This window comes from Pantherophis guttatus, chromosome 17, assembly GCF_059756535.1.
Source record: "Pantherophis guttatus breed Tessera chromosome 17, ASM5975653v1, whole genome shotgun sequence".
In the NCBI taxonomy this organism is placed as follows: Eukaryota; Metazoa; Chordata; class Lepidosauria; order Squamata; family Colubridae; genus Pantherophis; species Pantherophis guttatus.
Window position 1 is genome coordinate 8,603,077 of NC_142079.1, and position 20,053 is coordinate 8,623,129.

Below are 20,053 nucleotides of genomic sequence, written 5' to 3' on the forward strand. Positions count from 1 at the left end.
ATTAGAATCCTTAATAGAATAGAATAGAATAGAATTCTTTATTGGCCAAGTGTGATTGGACACACAAGGAATTTGTCTTTGGTGCATATGCTCTCAGTGTACATAAAAGAACAGATACGTTCATCAAGAATCATAAGGTACAACACTTAATGATAGTCATAGGGTACAAATTAGCAATCAGGAAACAATATCAATATAAATCATAAGGATACAGCAACAAGTTACAGTCATACAGTCATAAGTGGGAGGATTGGGTGATAGGAACGATGAGAAGACTAATAGTAATAGTAATGCAGACTTAGTTTGACAGTGTTGAGGGAATTATTTGTTTAGCAGAGTGATGGCGTTTGGGAAAAAACTGTCCTTGTGTCTAGTTGTTCTGGTGTGCAGTGCTCTATAGCCTCGTTTTGAGGGTAGGAGTTGAAACACTTTATGTCAAGGATGCGAGGAGTCTGTAAATATTTTCACAGCCCTCTTTTTGACTCGTGCAGTATTCAGGTCCTCCATGGAAGGCAGGTAGGTAGCCCTTATTTTTCCTGCAGTTCTAATGATCCTCTGAAGTCTGTGTCTGTCTTGTTGGGTTGCAGAGCCAAACCAGACAGTTATGGAGGTGCAGATGACAGACTCAATAATTCCTCTGTAGAACTGAATCAGCAGCTCCTGGGGCAGTTTGAGCTTTCTGAGTTGGCACAGAAAGAACATTCTTTGTTGTGCTTTTTTTGATGACGTTTTTGATGTTAGGTGTCCATTTTAGGTCTTGCGATATGATATGATAGAACCTAGAAATGTGAAGGTCTCTACTGTTGATACTGGGTTGACTGTTGACTGGGTGACTTCAGCAGAATTATTAGGAGTCAGTGAGTTCTAGTTGTGCCTTAGGCATAAAAAGCTGGCTGGGTGATTTTTGGCCAATCATCAGGAGATGGTGAGTTCTAGTCCCACTATAGGAATGAAAGCCAGCTGTGTGACTTTGGGCCAGTCACTCTCTTTCAACTCACCTCACCTCACCGGGCTGTTGTGGGAAAAATAGGAAGAGGAAAGAGTATTAGATATGTTCACCACCTTGAATTATTTATACAAATAATAAAAGTGAGATATAAATAAACAAACCCAGGATTTTTTTCTCTCTAATAGCTTTTTATGCTTTAGACATGAATTTCCAAAATAAATAATGATGTTTTATGGAATAAATTATAATGCTGTTTCACACAATAAGCCTTACATCTTCATTTGGTTGGATTCGGACAACAAAACTTTGTGCTTTAAGTGGATGCTTCAGTGTAGCCCATGACTGTTCCCTTCAGTTTGGAATAATTGTTTAATAATAAGCCAAGATTTTTTAAAATATGTTGATCTTAGATCATTTACAGTTGGTTGATTGTATTGCACAAAGCTAGGTAAGTAGGATGATGAAGTAAATAACGGCTCACTTAAATCATGGGTAGCATATTATATAATCTGTGGTCACTGGTATCCTTTCCGGAGCCGAGAGAATAAGAGAGAAATTTGTCACCCTGTTTCTTTAGATTAGTCACTAAGATGAATATCTCTGCGGACCTTGTAAGCGGTTAGGCATTTCCTGGAAAATGGCTGCATTCATTTTGCACCCTGAGCAGGCAAATTGGAAGTTTACCAGGATGACTGGAAGAAGAAAAATGTTTGAAAAGCTTCAATGCCATGCCCTCGATTGTTTTTTTGCTTGCAGGATATGGTCTTTTCTCAAGAATTCTGGACCTGACATGTTTTGACAGCTTAGGTAGGAAAGTGCTTGATTTTTCTAGGTAAGAAAAAAGGATATATATATATATATATCTCCCTTTTTCTTAGCTAGAAAAATCAAACACTTATATATATATAAAACACGTGCCAGCCACATGACCAGGGAGATGTCTTCGGACAGGATTTGTAGGATTTGGACACTAGATCGCCGAAAAACAACAGCCGGGGAAATCTCGAGAGAAATAAAATCACCGGCCTCTACTTTGTGTGTTTCAAGCTGGCGCTTCTCAAAAGACTGCTAAAAAGCTGAAAGGTGACATTCTTGAGAGCGTACAGTTTCAGCTGGTCGTCAAGGAGCGATTGTGGACGTCACCGCAATGTCCATTTCGGGAAAACGTGTGTCTTTTGTCACTTAAACGGGGCTGTATTTGCATTGTTCTCTTTCTCTCTCTCTCTGTCTATAAATCAGAAACACCAACAGCTAACCCTCTTGCTTAAAGAGGGTAAAGTAAGATGATATTTATCTAGATGGTTGTGAGAATGCAGCCTGATTCAGAAGAACGGAGGCCAAAATCTTTCGGGGACCAGAAGTTACCCGACTCCTTTTAAATGCAGTGAACCAGATTTCAAAAACGTTGGTTGAGCCAGAAGCGAAGAACTGGTCATTTTTAGGACAAAGAGCTACGTTTGATTTAGTGTGTGTGTCTTCTCTCGGGAACAATTGCAACTTGTCCTCCAGCTGCATATTACCTCCCCCTCAGCTTGGCCTGCTGTTGACACGCTGCTGCTCTGTTTCCCTCTTAACAATGGCTTACTACGTCCGCATTTGCTGGGTTCCTGCATATATTAAGGGAAACCTGGGTGTGCGAACCCTGTCATGTGAGTTCCCACAGCGTGAAGCCTAACCCACACTGTGGCTTCATGCAATCTGGAAACACTTGAGCATTTAGTGATTTTCAGTCATCCCGGACATGGTTGTCCCAAAGGTGCTTTTTTTCCAAAAAGCAACTGGTCTTTATTTTTTTTCCCCCTTTGAAAACGTTTTGTTCCTCATACAAGAAGCTTCTTCGTGGGTTGAGAAGTCCAGCTGCCCTCTGGTAAAAACATCCTTGGGCATTTATTCTCCAGGGCTTCCCAGAGGTTTCAGATCAGCCCTGGTTGAAACCCAACCCTGGATCTGATGAGACTCTCTTACCTGGACTTTTGTGACTTTCTAAATACGGGCGGTACAAGAGGGACGTGGTGGCTCAGTGGCTAAGATGCTGAGCTTCTCGATCGAAAGGTCGGCAGTTCAGCGGTTCGAATCCCTAGTGCCGTGTTACGGGGTGAGCTCCCGTGACTTGTCCCAGCTTCTGCCAACCTAGCAGTTGGAAAGCACATTAAAAAAATGCAAGTAGAAAAATAGGAACCATCTTTGGTGGGAAGGTAACAGCGTTCCGTGCGCCTTCGGTGTTGAGCCATGCCGCCCACATGACCACGGAGACGTCTTTGGACAGCGCTGGCTCTTCGGCTTTGAAACGGAGATGAGCACCGCCCCCTAGAGTCAGGAACGACTAGGACGTATGTGCGAGGGGAACCTTTACCTAAATACAAATAAAAACAAATAATTCCCTCAACACTGTCAAACTATTCACTAAATCTGCACTACTATTAATCTTCTCATCATTCCTATCACCCATCTCCTTCCACTTATGACTGTATGACTGTAACTTTTTTGCTTGTATCCTTACGATTTATATTGATATTGTTCCTGATTGCTTATTTGTACCCTATGACTATCATTAAGTGTTGTACCTTATGATTCTTGATGAACGTATCTTTTCTTTTATGTACATTGAGAGCACATGCATCAAAGACAAATTCCTTGTGTGTCCAATCACACTTGGCCAATAAAAAAATTCTATTCTATTCTATTCTATTCTATTCTATTCTATTCTATTCTATTCCTCAATTTACAACAGCTTGAGTGACCATTCAGAGTTACAAAGGTGGTGAAAAATGTGATTTATGTCCGTTTTCAGTTTTGTCTGTGGTGGCATCCCTATGGTCATGTGATCAAAATGCAGACGCTTGGCATCTGCCTCATATTTATGACGGTTGCAGCATCCATCTGATCCCCTTGTCCGACCTCTGACAAGCAAAGTCAATGGCGAAGCCAGAGTCACTTAACTGCCGTGTGACTAACTAACGTAACAGCTGCAGTGACTCCCTTAACAACTGTGGCAAGCAAGGTCGTAGAACGGGGCAAAACGCGCTTCACAAATGGCTCGTTTAACAACAGAAAGAGGGGGCTGGATTGTGATCGTAAGACGAGGACTACCTGTAAAAGCGAAATCCCCCTCAGTCATTGCTTATTGGTGTCGGCAATCCGCCGCCACCGTTGGCAACGGTCTTGTTTGAAAAACTTTCTTCAAAGTTGATGATCTGTTTGGCTGTAACTCTGCTCAAGCCGCATCTTTTTTTAAAAAAAAAGTAAAAATAATAAATGGGGGAAAGGATATCTGTTGGGTGAGCCAGGAAAACCCTTTGGCCTTTCCTATCAGCTAAATAGCCTATTATGGGGGACAACGATAACAGTCTTTTACTTCCATACAAATAGACTTTGCCCTTATCTCCAAACAGAAGGCAAGGATGAGGGGGGGGAAAAAAAAGAAAAGATAAAAAAGCCTTGCCAAGGGAGATAAGCAATTCCTTCTTGCCAGATTTCCTGCCAATGATTTCCTTGGACGTGTCAGCCAAGATGTGGCCTGCCCAAAATGTAGCGTGCTGAACAGTGGTAGAATTCAATTTTTTTTTTTACTACTGGTTCTATGGGCGTGGCTTGGTGGGCGTGGCAGGGGAAGGATACTGCAAAATCCTCATTCCCGCCCTGGGAGAAGGCTATTGCAAAATGCCCATTCCCTCCCCACTCCTGGGGGAAGGATATTGCAAAATCTCCATTCCTACCCCACTCTGGGGCCAGCCCGAAGTGGTATTTACCGGTTCTCCGAACTACTCAAAATTTCCACTATCGGTTCTGCAGAACCTGTGAGAACCTGCTGAATAGCACCCCTGGTGCTGAAGCTGTTCCTACTCTCAATTTCTGTCCCTTAGACCCAGACCCAGAATAAGAGAATTATTAACAACACTGTCAAATAATTTACTAAGACTGTATTACAATTATTCTTCTCTTCCTTACTAGTATCTATCTCTTCCCATTTATTACTATAACCATGTTGCTTGTATCTTTCGATTATATTGTTTTTTATTTGTTTCCTAGTACGATTTGATAGCTTATTAGTAACCTTGACTATCATTAAGTGTTGTATCTTTTTATTCTTGATGAACGTATTTTATTCTCCTTATGTACACAGAGCTGATGCACCAAAGACAAATTCCTTGTGTGTCCAATCACACTTGGCCAATAAAGAATTCCATTTTATTCTATTCTCTTCTTTTCTCTCTTCTCTTCTCTTCTCTTCTCTTCTCTTCTCTTCTCTTCTCTTCTCTTCTCTTCTCTTCTCTTCTCTTCTCTTCCTTATTTCTCTTCTCTTCTCTTCTCTTCTATTCTATTCTATTCTATTCTATTCTATTGCAAGGGACCTTAGAGGTCTTCTAGACCAACCCCCTATACCCATGATGGTGAACCTATGGCACGTGTGCCACAGCTCAGCTCCAGCGTGCATGTATGCTCTGGCCAGTTAATTTTTGGGCCTTCCGGAAGTTGGGAAATGGGCTGTTTTCGCCCTTCCCAAGTTCCAAGAAAGCCTCTGAAGCCTGGGGACGGCGAAAAAAGAGACTTCCGGGCCCACCAGAAGCCAGGAAATGGGCTGTTTCCAGCCTCCTGGGGGTGGGGAAGGCTGTTTTCGCCCTCCTCAGACTCCAAGAAAGCCTCTAGAGCAGTGATGGCTAACCTTTTTGCCATTGCGTGCCAGGAAGGAGGGGGGCGGGGGAGGTTCGTGCACGCACGTGCCCACACCCATAATTTTATGCACCCCGCTCTGCGCATGCGTACCCAACCTCCCCTCCCCCCTTGCTCCTGGCCCGTTTTTCTTTGTCACCTGGCTCCAGATCCTCTCTATGCATCTGGGGAGGGTGAAAATAGCCTTCCCCACCTATTCCCAGGCCCTCCGGAGGCAGAAGACAGCATGTTTCCCTACTCCTGGTGGTCCCAAAAGGCCTGAAAATCAGGTGGCCGGCACGCACATGCGCGCCAGAGCTGAGCTGGCGTGCCCACTGATATGGCTATGCATGCCACCTGTGGCACGCATGCCATAGGTTCGCCATCACGGCTCTAGTGCCTGGGGAGCGCAAAAAGTGGGCCTACCAGGCCCGCTGGTAACCTTTGTGCCATCGCGTGCCGGGAGCGGGGGAAGCGCGGAGGAGTGTGTGCACATTCGTGGGGTGGCGGGGCGCAGGGGGGGGCATTGAATTATGAGTGTGGGCACACACACGTGTGGACCCCCCTCTGCGTGACCCCCACTTATGGCACACGATGGCAAAAAGGTTCGCCATCACTGCCCTAGACCATATTCCAGACAAATGGCTGTCCAACCTCTTCTTGAAAACCTCCCACGATGGAGCACCCACAACTTCTGGAGGCAGGCAGTTCCACTGGTTCATTGTTCTCACCATCTGGAGATTTCTCCGTATTTCTAGGCTGCTTCTCTCCCGGATTCTAGATGAGAGAAATCCTGCGGTCTTGAATGTAAACTGTCTATTTCTATCCTGCAAACAGTTTCAAGGGCGTTTCTTTGGTAATCACAGTATTTCTGTCCTGAAGGCCACTGGATCCCAGCAAAGGATCTTCCAGGCAGGCTTATAATACCCATCTAACCTCATAGTTAGACTCTGCCTGTCCCCTCTAGTTCCTTAGTCAAATCTTTAATTACAACACAGGGCAATTGCAGCCAGTACATTTTTTGGGGGGGGCAGGTGGATAAATGTCCCCATGGTAACTAGGAAGCTTTTGACGGTTGCTTGGCTACCCAACCCTTGTTAGGCCAGAGAAACCAAGCCTCTGGCAATAAATCAATCCAGGGTTTGCATTATCCCCTGGCATTTTGGGGGAGCTTATTTGCAATCCACACTTTCTCCTCGCCGTTCCCCAAATAGCCTTTATGGTGACCCTTAAGCTGGGCAGAGCAGGGAGGAAATTCAAGGTTTAAACAAGGAAAAGAATAAACGCTTTTCCTGTCATATCTGGGGGGAGGGAAAAACGGCTCTTCAAATCTGCTTTGAGCCCTTGAGGCTTTGTCTGTTTTTATGAGTCAGGAAACTCAGAATTGAAACTGCTTTTAACGCCTTTCTTTCTTTCTTTCTTTCTTTCTTTCTTTCTTTCTTTCTTTCTTTCTTTCTTTCTTTCTTTCTTTTTCTTTCTTTCTTTCTTTTTCTTTTTTTCTCTCTCCTTCCTTCCTGTCTCCTTTCTTCTTTCTTTCTGTCTATCTTCTTTCCCTCCTTTCTTCCTTTCTCTTTTTTCCTTTTTCCTTTTTTCTTCTTTCTTTCTCTGTCTCTTTCATTCATTCTATCTCTCTTTTCTTCTCCTTCCTTTCCTTTTCTTTCCCTTCCCTTCCCATCTTCTTTCTTTCTGTCTGTCTCTATGTCCTGTCCTTTTCTTTCTTTCCTTCCTTCCTCTCTCCCTCCCCCTTTCCTTTCCTTTTCTTTCCCTTTCCATCTTCTTTCTTTCTGTCTGTCTCTATGTCCTGTCCTTTTCTTTCTTTCCTTCCTCCCTCCCCCTTTCCTTTCCTTTCCTTTCCTTTCCTTTCCTTTCCTTTCCTTTCCTTTCCCTTCCCTTCCCTTCCCATCTTTCTTTCTGTCTCTATGTCGTGTCCTTTTCTTTCTTTCCTTCCTCCCTCCCTCCCCCTTTCCTTTCCTTTCCTTTCCTTTCCTTTCCTTTCCTTTCCTTTCCTTTCCTTTCCTTTCCTTTCCCTTCCCCTCTTCTTCCTTCCCTTCCCTTTCCTATACATCAATATAAAATTATGACGAAAATCTATGCGCTCACTAAGAGAGTCAACAACAATTTGATGCCGCATAATCAAACGCAATCCTTTGGGCATCTCAAGAAGGGGCCACAGTCTGGGTCATAATTGCTTTGACATAATTGTCCTATGGATGTACGTGCTTTTCATGGCCTTACAAGTTCCTTTGATTCCTGTTAGGTGATATGGAAAACTCCCTATCCAATTCTTTACATTGCTATATCTCCTAGCAAAACAAAGGGGGCCCTCAGTCGAGGAATGGCAAATACATCAGCATTACGATATAACGGAAGGGGGAAATGCTGTCCTAAACATTCTGTTGAAAAAAAAAATGACCTGCTATTTCCTTTTTCCTTTGCTTGGTGACTGTTGCATTTCCTGGTCAGAGAACAGGCAGGTTTGAGCTGGATTTGCTAGGCTATCCGGAGGATACGGTTAAACCCTTCCATGGATAACTTAACCTTTCATCAATGAAGGCTTTGATTGAAAAGGAAAAAGAAACTGAAAATAACCTGCAAGAAAACCCCCCAACGTTTATCTAGGTCAGCTTAGAGACGGAAACGGGCTGTCACGAGAGTGAAAGCAAGGAACTGGGATTCACTCTAAAATAAATCTATTTTTGCAGGATCCAATCTAGTGTCGGTCACCGGAACCAGAAATTTTGTTCTTCCGAGCTTTCGGACTCATGCTGGAGCCCATCCTAAAGAGAAATTCCCTGAGGATGGGATCCGAAAGCTCGGAAGACAAAACCTCTCGTCCCGATGACCGACCCAGATTGGATCTCGCAACATTATCCTGGGACACGTATATTCGCCTTCCTTCATGAAATCTATTTTTGTTTTAAAAGCAATTTCCAAACGGGAAGTCAAGCCTTGAATTAGATGGACGGAAAACATGTTATAGGCCAGGAGTCTCTAACCTTGGCAACTTTATGTTTTCCCGAACGCCATCACTCTGCTAAACAAATAATTCCCTCAACACAAGGGTGAAATCCAGCAGGTTCTGACAGGTTCTGGAGAACCAGTAGCGGAAATTTTGAGCAGTTCAGAGAACCGACAAATACCACCTCTGGCTGGCCCATGGAGATTTTGCAGTATCCTTCCCCTGCTACGTCCACCAAGCCACGCCCACCAAGCCCAGGAGACTGTGAGTTCTAGTTCCATCGTAGGCATGAAAGCCAGCTGGGTGACTTTGGGCCAGTCACTCTGTTAATCCAACTCACCTTGTTGTTGTGGGGAAAATAGGAGGAGGAAGGTCCGATGGATATGTCCGCCACCTTGACTTATTTGTAAAAAATAATAAAGGCGCAACAAATAAACAAACTTTACTTTTCATCACAGTAGGTACGAATACAACCTTCCCTTACTGACGCCTTCCAGATGTGCTATAACGCATATAAAGTAAAGGTACCCCTTGCACATCTGTGCTAGTCGTTCCCGACTCTAGGGGGCGGTGCTCATCTCCGTTTCAAAGCTGAAGAGCCAGCGCTGTCCGAAGACGTCTCCGTGGTCATGTGGCCGGCATGACTCAACGCCAAAGGCGCACGGAACGCTCTTCCCTTCCCACCAAAGGCGGTCCCTATTTTTCTACTTGCATTTTTCACCTGCTTTCGAACTGCTAGGTTGGCAGAAGCTGGGACAAGTCACGGGAGCTCACCCCGTTACGCGGCACTCGGGATTCGAACCGCTGAAATGCCGACCTTTTGATCAACAAGCTCAGCCTCTTAGCCACTGAGCCACCGCATATAGATAGCACCAATTTGGAGAGCTTGATGTGGGTGCCTTCCCTTTCACTATTCCTCTCCTTAACTTAACAGCCTTCATTCAAAACACAATCTTGTTGAATTTGGCCAGAAAACCATCTATGCCTCCTGCTTCCTTTCCTCCCTCTTTCATCTTTGTGCCCCGTTGCCCTTTTTTTCCTTCTTTTCGCGGTGTTGAAAACATATGGATCCCACTGCGCCAAAGAAGTCCATCCTTAAATCCACCTGCTCCTTTTCCAAATATTCTTGCCTGGGGTTATATATACTCCAACTGAATTTCGAAGGTTATTCTGAGCTGTACGTTTCTTCAACCAGGGCTTGAGATATGAATCGTAACTTCTTGAAGTCCGAAAAAAAACATTCTATCTTAATCCGCAGAGATCGTACTATAGAGCAGGCGTGTTGTGACCCAGGCCCAAGTAGGTAGTATCAGACGCAAACAGTTCCAAAACAAACAGATTTTATTAGAACAGCTGAGAATTAACTCATTCTCAGCGCAGTCCAAACTAAATTAAAACAAACTCTTCGTAACACAAATTCTTCGGTCTAATCACCAACCTTGGTATAATTAGGCAAACTGCCAAAGGCTTTTCTTGGCAAAAGTTCAGAAGCAGAAGACACCGACCAGAGATAAGTGCAGCAAGACAAGAACAAATCTTTTCCAACAAAGAGCCGAAGAGCCATTGCTGATCTTTTAAGCCTTATGGGAGAGGCCAATCATCTCTTGGCCTTATTCCCGAGTTGTCCTCTTTGCTTGAGCTGCTCTTGCCTTCTGGCAGCTCTTCTCCTACGTGCACTAGGAACAGGCTCCTCCTGTTCCTCTGCCTCTCTATTGTCAGCCTCTGGATCTCCGGAGTCCGTGCATCACTCCCCGATGGCCCTGGCCCCATCTCTGCCTCCGACGCAGAGCCCTCATCCGGGCCTTCCCTTGACTCCAGGACTGGCCCATGTTCTTCCTCAGCCTCCTCACTGTCCGACTCCGCTGCCAGCTCCGCAGGCTGCTGGCGAACCACAACATGGGGTGTCAAACTCAAGGCCCGTGAGGTGCTTAGATCTGGCCTGCGGGGCCGCCCTGGAAACAGCAAAGGATTGCCCCGCGGTGCCTCTGCCAGCAAAAATGGAGCTCAGGAGGGCTGTGTGCGGCCCTCCCGAGCTCTGTTTTCACTGGCAGAATGTTGCAGGAGGCCGTCACAGCTGAAAACGGAGCTCAGGACCCCCGTTTTCGCTGGCCTGCACAGGTGCCCCCGACAGGAGTGATGTCGAGCTGGCCACGCCCCCCTCCCCGCCGGCCCCCCCGCGGTCAAACGCAACCCTGATGCGGCCCTCCAATGAAATCGAGTTTGACACCCCTGCTACAGAGAGTTACCATCAGTGGAGGCTCCGCTCACCTGCCTGAATGTCATCACATTGCGTTTTTGATTCTCTGCGCATGCGCGGAGGTGGTCCTACGCGCGCACGCTTACATTTGCAAACCGGTAGCAAAGGTAAGTGAATGTAACCTCTGGTTAGTGTGTTTTCTGGACTTTTATCCAGTTGTCTTGTTTTGTGAAACTTTTGATTCTTTTTTTTTTTTTTTTTTTAAACCTGTTGCTGCTTTGCACCAATGCCGACAATTTCCCCACTTGGCTCTCTACTCTCTCCTCGGCTTCCAACTAAGATAGATTTAGTAACCTGAGATTCTCAGATCCAACTAAAGACAGCCTAGCTCTCAGTTCCATCCCATTTACTATTTCTGGGAATTCTGTGTAAGCAGTTTAAGCCAAACCACTCATTTCCTTCCTTGTTCCTTCTCTCTATCTGGAGATTCCCCGATCGCCTTCACCAAGCCTGGATAATGTCGTTTTCTGCATCTCAATCTACGTTGCCCGGACGATGATCCAAACCAACAAAGCAAAGTTTAATCAAGCGTGGTGGCATCACAGATTATATCTCACTTTGCCTGACCTCTGGGGTCCTATCTTGATTTTATCCATATTCAAAAATTTGATGCCCTAGGAAAGGTTAACCATGTCCTGCAAACGCTCACCTGCCTGAATGTCATCACATTGCGTTTTTGATTCTCTGCGCATGCGCGGAGGTGGTCCTACGCGCGCACGCTTACATTTGCAAACCGGTAGCAAAGGTAAGTGAATGTAACCTCTGGTTAGTGTGTTTTCTGGACTTTTATCCAGTTGTCTTGTTTTGTGAAACTTTTGATTCTTTTTTTTTTTTTTTTTTAAACCTGTTGCTGCTTTGCACCAATGCCGACAATTTCCCCACTTGGCTCTCTACTCTCTCCTCGGCTTCCAACTAAGATAGATTTAGTAACCTGAGATTCTCAGATCCAACTAAAGACAGCCTAGCTCTCAGTTCCATCCCATTTACTATTTCTGGGAATTCTGTGTAAGCAGTTTAAGCCAAACCACTCATTTCCTTCCTTGTTCCTTCTCTCTATCTGGAGATTCCCCGATCGCCTTCACCAAGCCTGGATAATGTCGTTTTCTGCATCTCAATCTACGTTGCCCGGACGATGATCCAAACCAACAAAGCAAAGTTTAATCAAGCGTGGTGGCATCACAGATTATATCTCACTTTGCCTGACCTCTGGGGTCCTATCTTGATTTTATCCATATTCAAAAATTTGATGCCCTAGGAAAGGTTAACCATGTCCTGCAAACGCCAGCACCGGCAAATGTTGCAGGTGGTGCTTGACTTACAACCCCTAGTATAGCAACCGTTCAAACGGCGCTGGAAAAAAATAAGTGGCAACTAGTCCTTGCATTCATGACCGTCGTAGCATCTCTAGGATCACGGGCTCAAAATCCAGGCCTTGAGCATTCGGCATGTATTCAGGACAATTGCCATGTTCCAGGGTCGTGTGATCTTCCCAACTGGCTTCCGACAGAGCAAAGCCTTTGGGAGGTGCCAGATCTGCTTAGCGACCACATGATTCACTAAAGAACGGCAACGATTCGCATTTACGACCACGGCAAAAAAAAAAAAGATTGTAAAATTGGACACGATTCAGTTTAACAACCACTTTGCTTAGATACAAAATTCTGGGGTCTCAATTGTGGTGGTGAGTTGAAGATTACCTGTACAGGTAGTCCTCAATTTACGACAGTCCGTTTAGTGACCGTTCGAAGTTGCAACAGCACTGCAACAAGTGACTGGTGACTATTTTTCCACACTTACGACCGTTGCAGCCTCCCCATGGTCAGTCACATGATCAAAATTCAGACGCTTGGCAACTGGTTCATACTTATGACTGTTTCTGTGTCCCGAGGTCACATGATCTCCCTTTTGTGACATTCTGAGAAGCCAAGTCCATGGGGAAAGCCAGATTCACTTAACAACCGGGTGACTAACCAATCAACGGCAGCGATTCCCTTAACCCCTGAGGCAAGGAATGTCGTAAAAGGGGGCAACATTCACTTAAGAAATGTCTCGCTTAACAACAGAAATGTCGGGCTCTGTTGTGGTCATAAGTCGAGGACTACCTGTAATCTTATTAAGGCTCAGATGCGTTAATATTTTGCTGTAATAGGCCATCTAATTAAAAGAAGGGAGTTGCAAGACCAGAGAGAAATGAAGAGCAGAAATGCAGAAGAACGATTCTTTTTGCATAGAAAGAACTGCTAAGAAGTCCATACCGTGTTTCCCCGAAAATAAGACCCTGTCTTATATTTTTTTGAACCCTGAAATAAGCTCTTGGCCGTATTTTTTGAGTCGGTTCTTATTATTTTGGGGCGCATGCAGCGAGACGGGGATTCTCTTGCCGTCTTACCTGATTTCCAGCTCTGTCTCCCTAACCCTAACCAGAGGAAATGGCGGGGACCGGCTGGGCGTGCATTTAAATATTTTCGGGGAGGGCTTAATTCAATTCAAATCTTTATTGTCAGTGCACAACATATGTACAATGAGATTGAGCTCCCTCAGTGCACACACACCCCAACACAATACAATTCACCGTGAGTTTTTTGGGGGGAGGTCTTATTATGGGGGGGAGGGCTTATTTTCGGGGAAACACACTAGTTATTAAAAGCTAAATGTTAGTTTGATGCTTTTCCTCCCTGGTTTGAACTTATCATCTCATGCAACCATCCAAACTGGAAACCAAACTAATACTTTTTAAGTTCCAGGCTGGAAACATCTGGAAAGAGACAGTGGGCTAAGTAAATATCTCCCACCCACCCTAAATACCTGGCAATTCACAGACTCTTGCCAATCTCGTCTTCCCCAGTTAATCATACTAAGTGTCTTAGTCTTTACAGTGATGGAAGGCTTTAAAAAAAAACAACAAATTAGTCATTTAAAAAAAAAAGTTCAAATAACCTTGAAAATACATACTTCAAAAGCAGGAAGAGCGTAGAGGAAAAAAATATTGTTCACTCTTTTTTTTTTTTTTTGCTAACTGAACAAGTCATGTTCTTTACGGATAACCACACTAACACATAAAAAGGAGACATGTTATCATTTCATATATAATATATATATATATTATAAATATGCAGCTATATAGAATATATACCAAGATCTTTGATTTGAGAACACTGTTGATGAAGACATATTTTCTTAAGTTACAGTGTGAAATAATAATAATCATTATCATAATAAAAAAAAATACAGTACCAGAATTATCCCTGCTCCGAATCCACTGAAGGGAACTAAAAATTGATGGTTACAAACGGAAAAGAGAACCGGGGCAAACTCTGAATCGGAAACTTCGACAAACAGAACATTCTCTGCTGGATTTTTAAAAAAACTCCCAGGGTGGATTTTTATTTGGCACACAAAAAAGAAATCAATATTGAAACGGATATTTGGAAACAAAAACATCCAGTCCAAATTTCACCGAGTTGTCCCATAACTTAAAGATGATAGTTACATCATTTAAAAACAAGGCAGTGCAATGATGGAGCACAGACAAATGGCAAACACCCCCCTAATTTTGAAGTTAGCCTGGTGAAAAACCCAACAAGAAGACAGACATTTTTATTTTCTTGCAATAAAATCTGTTTTAGAGGAGAAACCGTAAAAGAAACGGCCATGAAGTAAGAAATTGCTAGTTAAACTAGGCAGCTCTGAATGCCAAGTCATTTCTAATTTTGTTCAAGGGATCTTTCACCCGGTATTAAAAGAGAGAAGGAAGGGGAGAAAAATAAAAACAAAGTAGTGATAGGAAAAGAAGGGAAGTTTAGAAAGGGAAGAGAACATCCCCACCCCAATAAAATCCCATTAAAAAAAATGGTGCAGGCTCAGGACTTCCTGAAGAAGTAGCCATCTCTCACACCTTCACATTACTCCTAAAACACAATTCCCTCTGGTCATCTCAGTAACAGGGTTGGAAGGGACCTTTGGAGGTCATCTAGTCCAACCCCATCTTGGCAGAATACACCCCAAAGTCAGAAGCCGCCCCCCCTATATTTACAAGATCAGCGTCCCTCCCTCATCCCAAACAAAGCATCCTCCTCTGATATATATTTTTGACCCCCCCTCCCCCGCGTGAAAAATACTTAGGAATCATCTAAAAACTTAACTTTTTTTTTTATTTTTTTACTAAGGGAGAGCTGAAATACCCCCAGGAGCTTCTTCCTCCGAAGAAAAGCCAAGCAGCCGAGGTACTCAATGAGGGCTAGTACAATTCGAAGTCCATACAGAGAAGAATTCTCAAAGCAAAGGAAGAGTCTCGGGTGCGAATTTTCCTCTTTTTTTCTTCTTCTTGTTGTTGTTGTTTTCCCCAAATAGTTTCTCCCTCCCCTCTAAAGTCACAAAAGCGAGGAGTAAGGTCTTCATCCGAGGACCAGCTATCCCTCGCCTCTTCCCCGTCCAGGAAACTCTTCCCTCGGCCCCGCGACGGGGTGGATGGCGCTCTTTTTTAAAAAAAAAAAATTAAAACAAAATCCCTAAAGCGGACGACGCTTTAACAGTAACAAGAGTCGGAAGGTCCCTTGGAGGTCATCTAGTCCAACCCCCTGCTCACTGCAGGAGTACCCCGCGTAGGGATTCGAACCGCCGACCTTTCTGACCGACCTAGCCAGAAGTTTTTTCAGACGTAGTTCTTTTTGTCGTATTCTGCTCCTCCTCCGTTGGAAACCGGGGCGGCGGAACGGCGGGGGGCCGAATATTTAACCGGGAAGCTGCCGCTGTCGTCCTTCCAAGCCGATGCCCCGCAGATGAGCGCGCCGCCCATCAGGAGAAGCGTGGCGGCCGCCCACCCGAGGTACAGCGCGGCTCCCATCTCTCGCTTCTTGGAAGGCTCCACGTTGGGGTCGTAGAAGTTGCTGATGATGGTGTTGGCGAACCAGGAGGGGGGCACCAGCACCAGCAAGCCGCAGAGGAGGAAGAGCCCGCCTCCGATGCCCGCGATCCAGTCCTTGATCTTAGCCCCGCGCAGGCAGGTGGTGCACTGCGCTCCCGTGACCGTCACCAGCAAAGCCACCAAACCCAGCACCGCCCCGATGACCATCAGAGTCCGGCCGGCTTGGATCTGCGGGCTGAGCGCCAGGATGGAATCGAAGACTTTGCATTGCATCTGCCCGGTGCTTTGCACCACGCAAGCCATCCAGAGTCCTTCCCAGGTAGTCTGCGCCACCACCAGGTGACCCTCGATGAAAGCCGAGACTTGCCACATGGGCAGGGCGGCCACTAAGATCGCCCCTGCCCAGCCCAGGATGGACAGGGTCAAACCCAGCAGCTGGATCCCTGTAGACGCCATCCGGGTCAAAAGCAACGCCTTTAGATGCGTGTAGGTGTGTATGTGCGCGCCTTCCTCTCTCGCACTGGCTTTCTCGCCGTCGATCGATCTCCCTCTTTGGGTTAGCAGCGCCCTGAGACGTTCCTTTTCTCCGGCCCGTCGGAGGAAAATCTCCGCTTCTCTCCTCTCCGCTCCCGCTTCACAGGTTCTCTCTTTGGCTTGATGCGCAAAGGATGCCCGGCTCCACTTTATATAGGCGCGATGCAAGCTGCCCGGCTGGGCTCGTTCTGCCCTCCCCGTCGAAGGGAAGGCGAGAGAGACGCGCCCCCTCCCCTCTCTCTTTCTCCACCGGCCAATAGGAAAAAAGGAACGGCTTCCCCCGCACCAATCAGGAGGCTCGGAAGACAGGAGAAAAAAAAAAGTAGCATTACAATCTCCAAAAAAAAAAAAGAAAAGAGGAATATCAAAGGATAAGGCGGGTGAGTCAGGATGGGGGCGCTGGCTGGGGAGAGGGGAACAGGGGAAAGTGTCTGGGGAGAGGGGAGCGGATGCTCCGGTCAGTGACACACCACTGGCCCTTCTTCCCCTTTGTAAAGCCGGGAGAGGTGATGGTGAAGGCGAGGAAGGTACTTCCCGAGTTTGCAAAAAAGCATCGCTGCGCGCGGGCGAGACCAAACGGGGAACAGCAATGCCTCCGTGCGCGACGTGGGTCAGGCAGGGCAGCGGGAAGAGATGGGGCAGGATGCGCGTCTTGCAAAATCTTGTCTCTGCCCCTGATGCCCCTTATGAGAGAGAGTCAGACAGACAGAGAGAGGGGCAGACGGACAGAGAAAGAGAAAGAAAGAGACAGAGAGAGGGGGGAGGGAGGGAGAAAGAGAGAGAGACAGAAGGAGAAAGAGAGAGAGAATGAGAGACAAATTGAGAGATAGAGAGAGAGAGAGACGGAGAAAGAGAGTGACAGATAGAAAGAGGGATGGAGAAAAAGACAGAAAGATAAAGAGATAGAGAGGGGGGAGGGAGAAAGTAGAGAGAAACAGAGAGAGAGATGGAGAGAGAGAGAGAGAAAGACGGAGAAAGAGAAAAAGAGATGGAGAGGGGGAGGGAGAAAGAGAGAGAAAGAGGGAGAGACGGAGAAAGAGAGAGAGAAAGAGTGACGGAGAAAGAGAGAGAGAAAAAGAGAGAAAGAGAGGGGAGGGAGAAAGAGAGAGAAAGAGGGAGAGACAGAGAAAGAGAGAGAAAGAGTGACGGAGAAAGAGAAAGAAAAAAGACAGATGGAGAGGGGGAGGGAGAAAGAGAGAAAGAGGGAGAGACAGAAAGAGAGAGAGAAAGAGTGACGGAGAAAGAGAGAGAGAAAAAGAGAGATAGAGAGAGGGGGAGGGAGAAAGAGAAAGAGGAAGAGACGGAGAAAGAGAGAAAGACACAGAGAGAGAGACAGAAAGAGAGAGAGCGTCAAAATCAGTTCGTTTTATTTTTATTTTTGCAATATTATTTTCCGGCAGTGGATTTTTAAGTGGGAATTTTTGCTACCAAAAGAAAAAAAAATCTGTATCCAACCAGTTGGTGTTTTATTTAAATCACTCTGATAGCTTTGCTTTGCGCTCCCTGTATATATACCCAATAATCAAGATACATTTATTTTTCTAAAAGAAACACAAGGTTGTTACCTGGGCGTAAGCTTCGCCCTCAAAGGGTTGCTAATATTTCTTGTGGATCGGCCACGGTTTTGGGTGGCTTGTTCTATGTTTGAAAAACGTGCCTTATGACCCTTTTTCACACTTACGACCGTTGCAGCATCCCCGTGGTCGCGTGATCAAAATTCAGCAGCTGGGCAACTGACTCATATTTATGACGGTTGCCATGGTGTCCCTGGGGGGGGGTCATACGATCCGCTTTTGCGACCTTCTGACAAGCCAAGTCAATAAGGGAAGCCAGATTCATTTACCAACCGTTTTACTAACGTAACAACTTCAGGGATTCACTTCACTTCAAACTGTGGCAAGGAAGGTCGTAAAAGAAGGCAAAACTCAACTGTCTCACTGAGCAACAGAACTTTGGAGCTCAATCATGGTCGTGATTCGAGGACTACTTGTATTTCGAATAATTCGTTTTGCGTGCGTGTGGTTGGAAAGCACCCACGATCAAAGTTGTTTCTTTCAATTCTCTTTTTTTTTCTTTCCAACTAGGCTTTTGAGGGACGCTTGGTCAGCAAACTCCTTTCTGAGAATTGATGTTGCTATTATTATTATTATTATTATTATTATTATTATTATTATTATTATTATTATTATTATTATTATTATTATAAAAATGATTTATAAGGTTTACAAATCAGCCGGCTCTAAGATTCTAGATAGTTTTTGGATTCATACGATTTCAACCTTCCCAGAGTGCAACTTGTGGAATTAAAGTACAAAAAAAGGCAGATTTCAGATTAATCCAATTAACGTTAGGAGAAAAACTGCTTCACGTTGAGAGAAGCTAGACCGTGGAAAAGGGGAGTTGAGTTTCTTGGCTGGATGTTTTTAAGCAAAAAAATAAAATAAAAATCTTTTGGGGAGGATTTTTTTTTTGTTTTTTGAATAGCAGGAAAGATTTGACAGTTTCAGTGAAAGATTGGACTCTTCCAACTTTATGATTTAAGAATTCTGGGCCATTATTTATTGAATCATTTGGTGTTTAGATCATCTGCCATGCTTCTTCAGAGTTCAGTTCAGTTTTGAAATATCTAGTGTTTATCTGTTGATTTTTCCCCCCACATTGCCTGCTATCCTCGTCTTTTAGCTGTTTATAATAAAACACACACATACACACCCAAAACCAGAAGTACGAAACACAGCGATCAAACAGCAGAGAATATTTGTAGACTCCGGCTTGAATTGTGGAGTCCTTGATAACTTATTTTCTTGTAAATGAAATGTCTGCCAGAAAACAACCAAAGCTCAGAGAGCACCAAGGACTCCACACAAACAATCCAAAAGAATTGAAACCAACAATTAAAAATCTTCTTTTCAAGAGTTGTGTTTTGCAAGTGGCCCCAAAACATTAGAATTGACATGTGTAAGACTGAAATGAAAAAAAACAAATCACCAAACCATAGACCTTCAAAGTGAGTCAAAATATCTCCAGGTCTCAGATATAGTAGAATAATTTAAAAAAAAAACAATTATTCAGACAATCTTCTTGTTGTTGTATTTTTGTCCAAAAAACATCAAGTAGAATTGTTGATGTATTTTTGCAGCCTCTCCCTTTAACCATATCTCACTTCAGGGGTGAAATCCAGCAGGTTCTAACAGTTCTGGAGAACCGGTAGCGGAAATTTTGAGTAGTTCAGAGAACTGGCAAATACCACCTCTGGCTGGCCCCAGAGTGGGGTGGGAATGGAGATTTTGCAATATCCTTCCCTCAGGAGTGGGGTGGAAATGGAGATTTTGCAGTATCCTTCCCCTGCCATGCCCACCAAGCCACACCACGCCCACCAAGCCACGCCCATAGAACCGGTAGTAAAAAATAATTGAATCCACTGATCTCACTTCCCAACTATAGATCTCAACTCAAAATAGAGAGGATAAAAAGATTTTTTGGGGGGAGTGTGTGGGGGAAATGGACTGATTGTTGGAATATTGGATTCCCTTGGGAATATTAAAAGATAGTCGGGATGGGAAAATTTATCATGGTGATATTTGTCCATATATATTTTTTTTGGTGGAAGAATTATACTGATGGCTGTGCCAAAAGCAATTTTCTTCTGTTTAGCTTGTTCGCAAAGGGATATAGTAAATATTTATTAATCCAGCAATGTGCCATCTTGTTATCTTAAGTTTGCAAGGAAGGCTACCCCATAGAAACAGACAACAATGTTGTTTTGAGAACACCTAATTCCTTTTGGCAAAGAAGGATTGGGGAAAGGAATGGGGGGTGGGGGAGGCCGATTTTACAGTT

At 44.7% G+C, this 20,053-nt stretch overlaps 1 protein-coding gene across 1 annotated transcript; it reads right to left on the reverse strand.

Annotated features, from left to right (window-relative positions):
* Positions 1-15,306: 15,306 nt before the first annotated feature.
* CLDN5 (claudin 5) lies at positions 15,307-16,387 on the reverse strand. The gene has a single exon (XM_034435792.2). The coding sequence runs from the start codon at positions 16,133-16,135 to the stop codon at positions 15,467-15,469; it is 669 nt and encodes a 222-aa protein (XP_034291683.1). The 5' UTR covers positions 16,136-16,387; the 3' UTR covers positions 15,307-15,466.
* Positions 16,388-20,053: the final 3,666 nt, after the last annotated feature.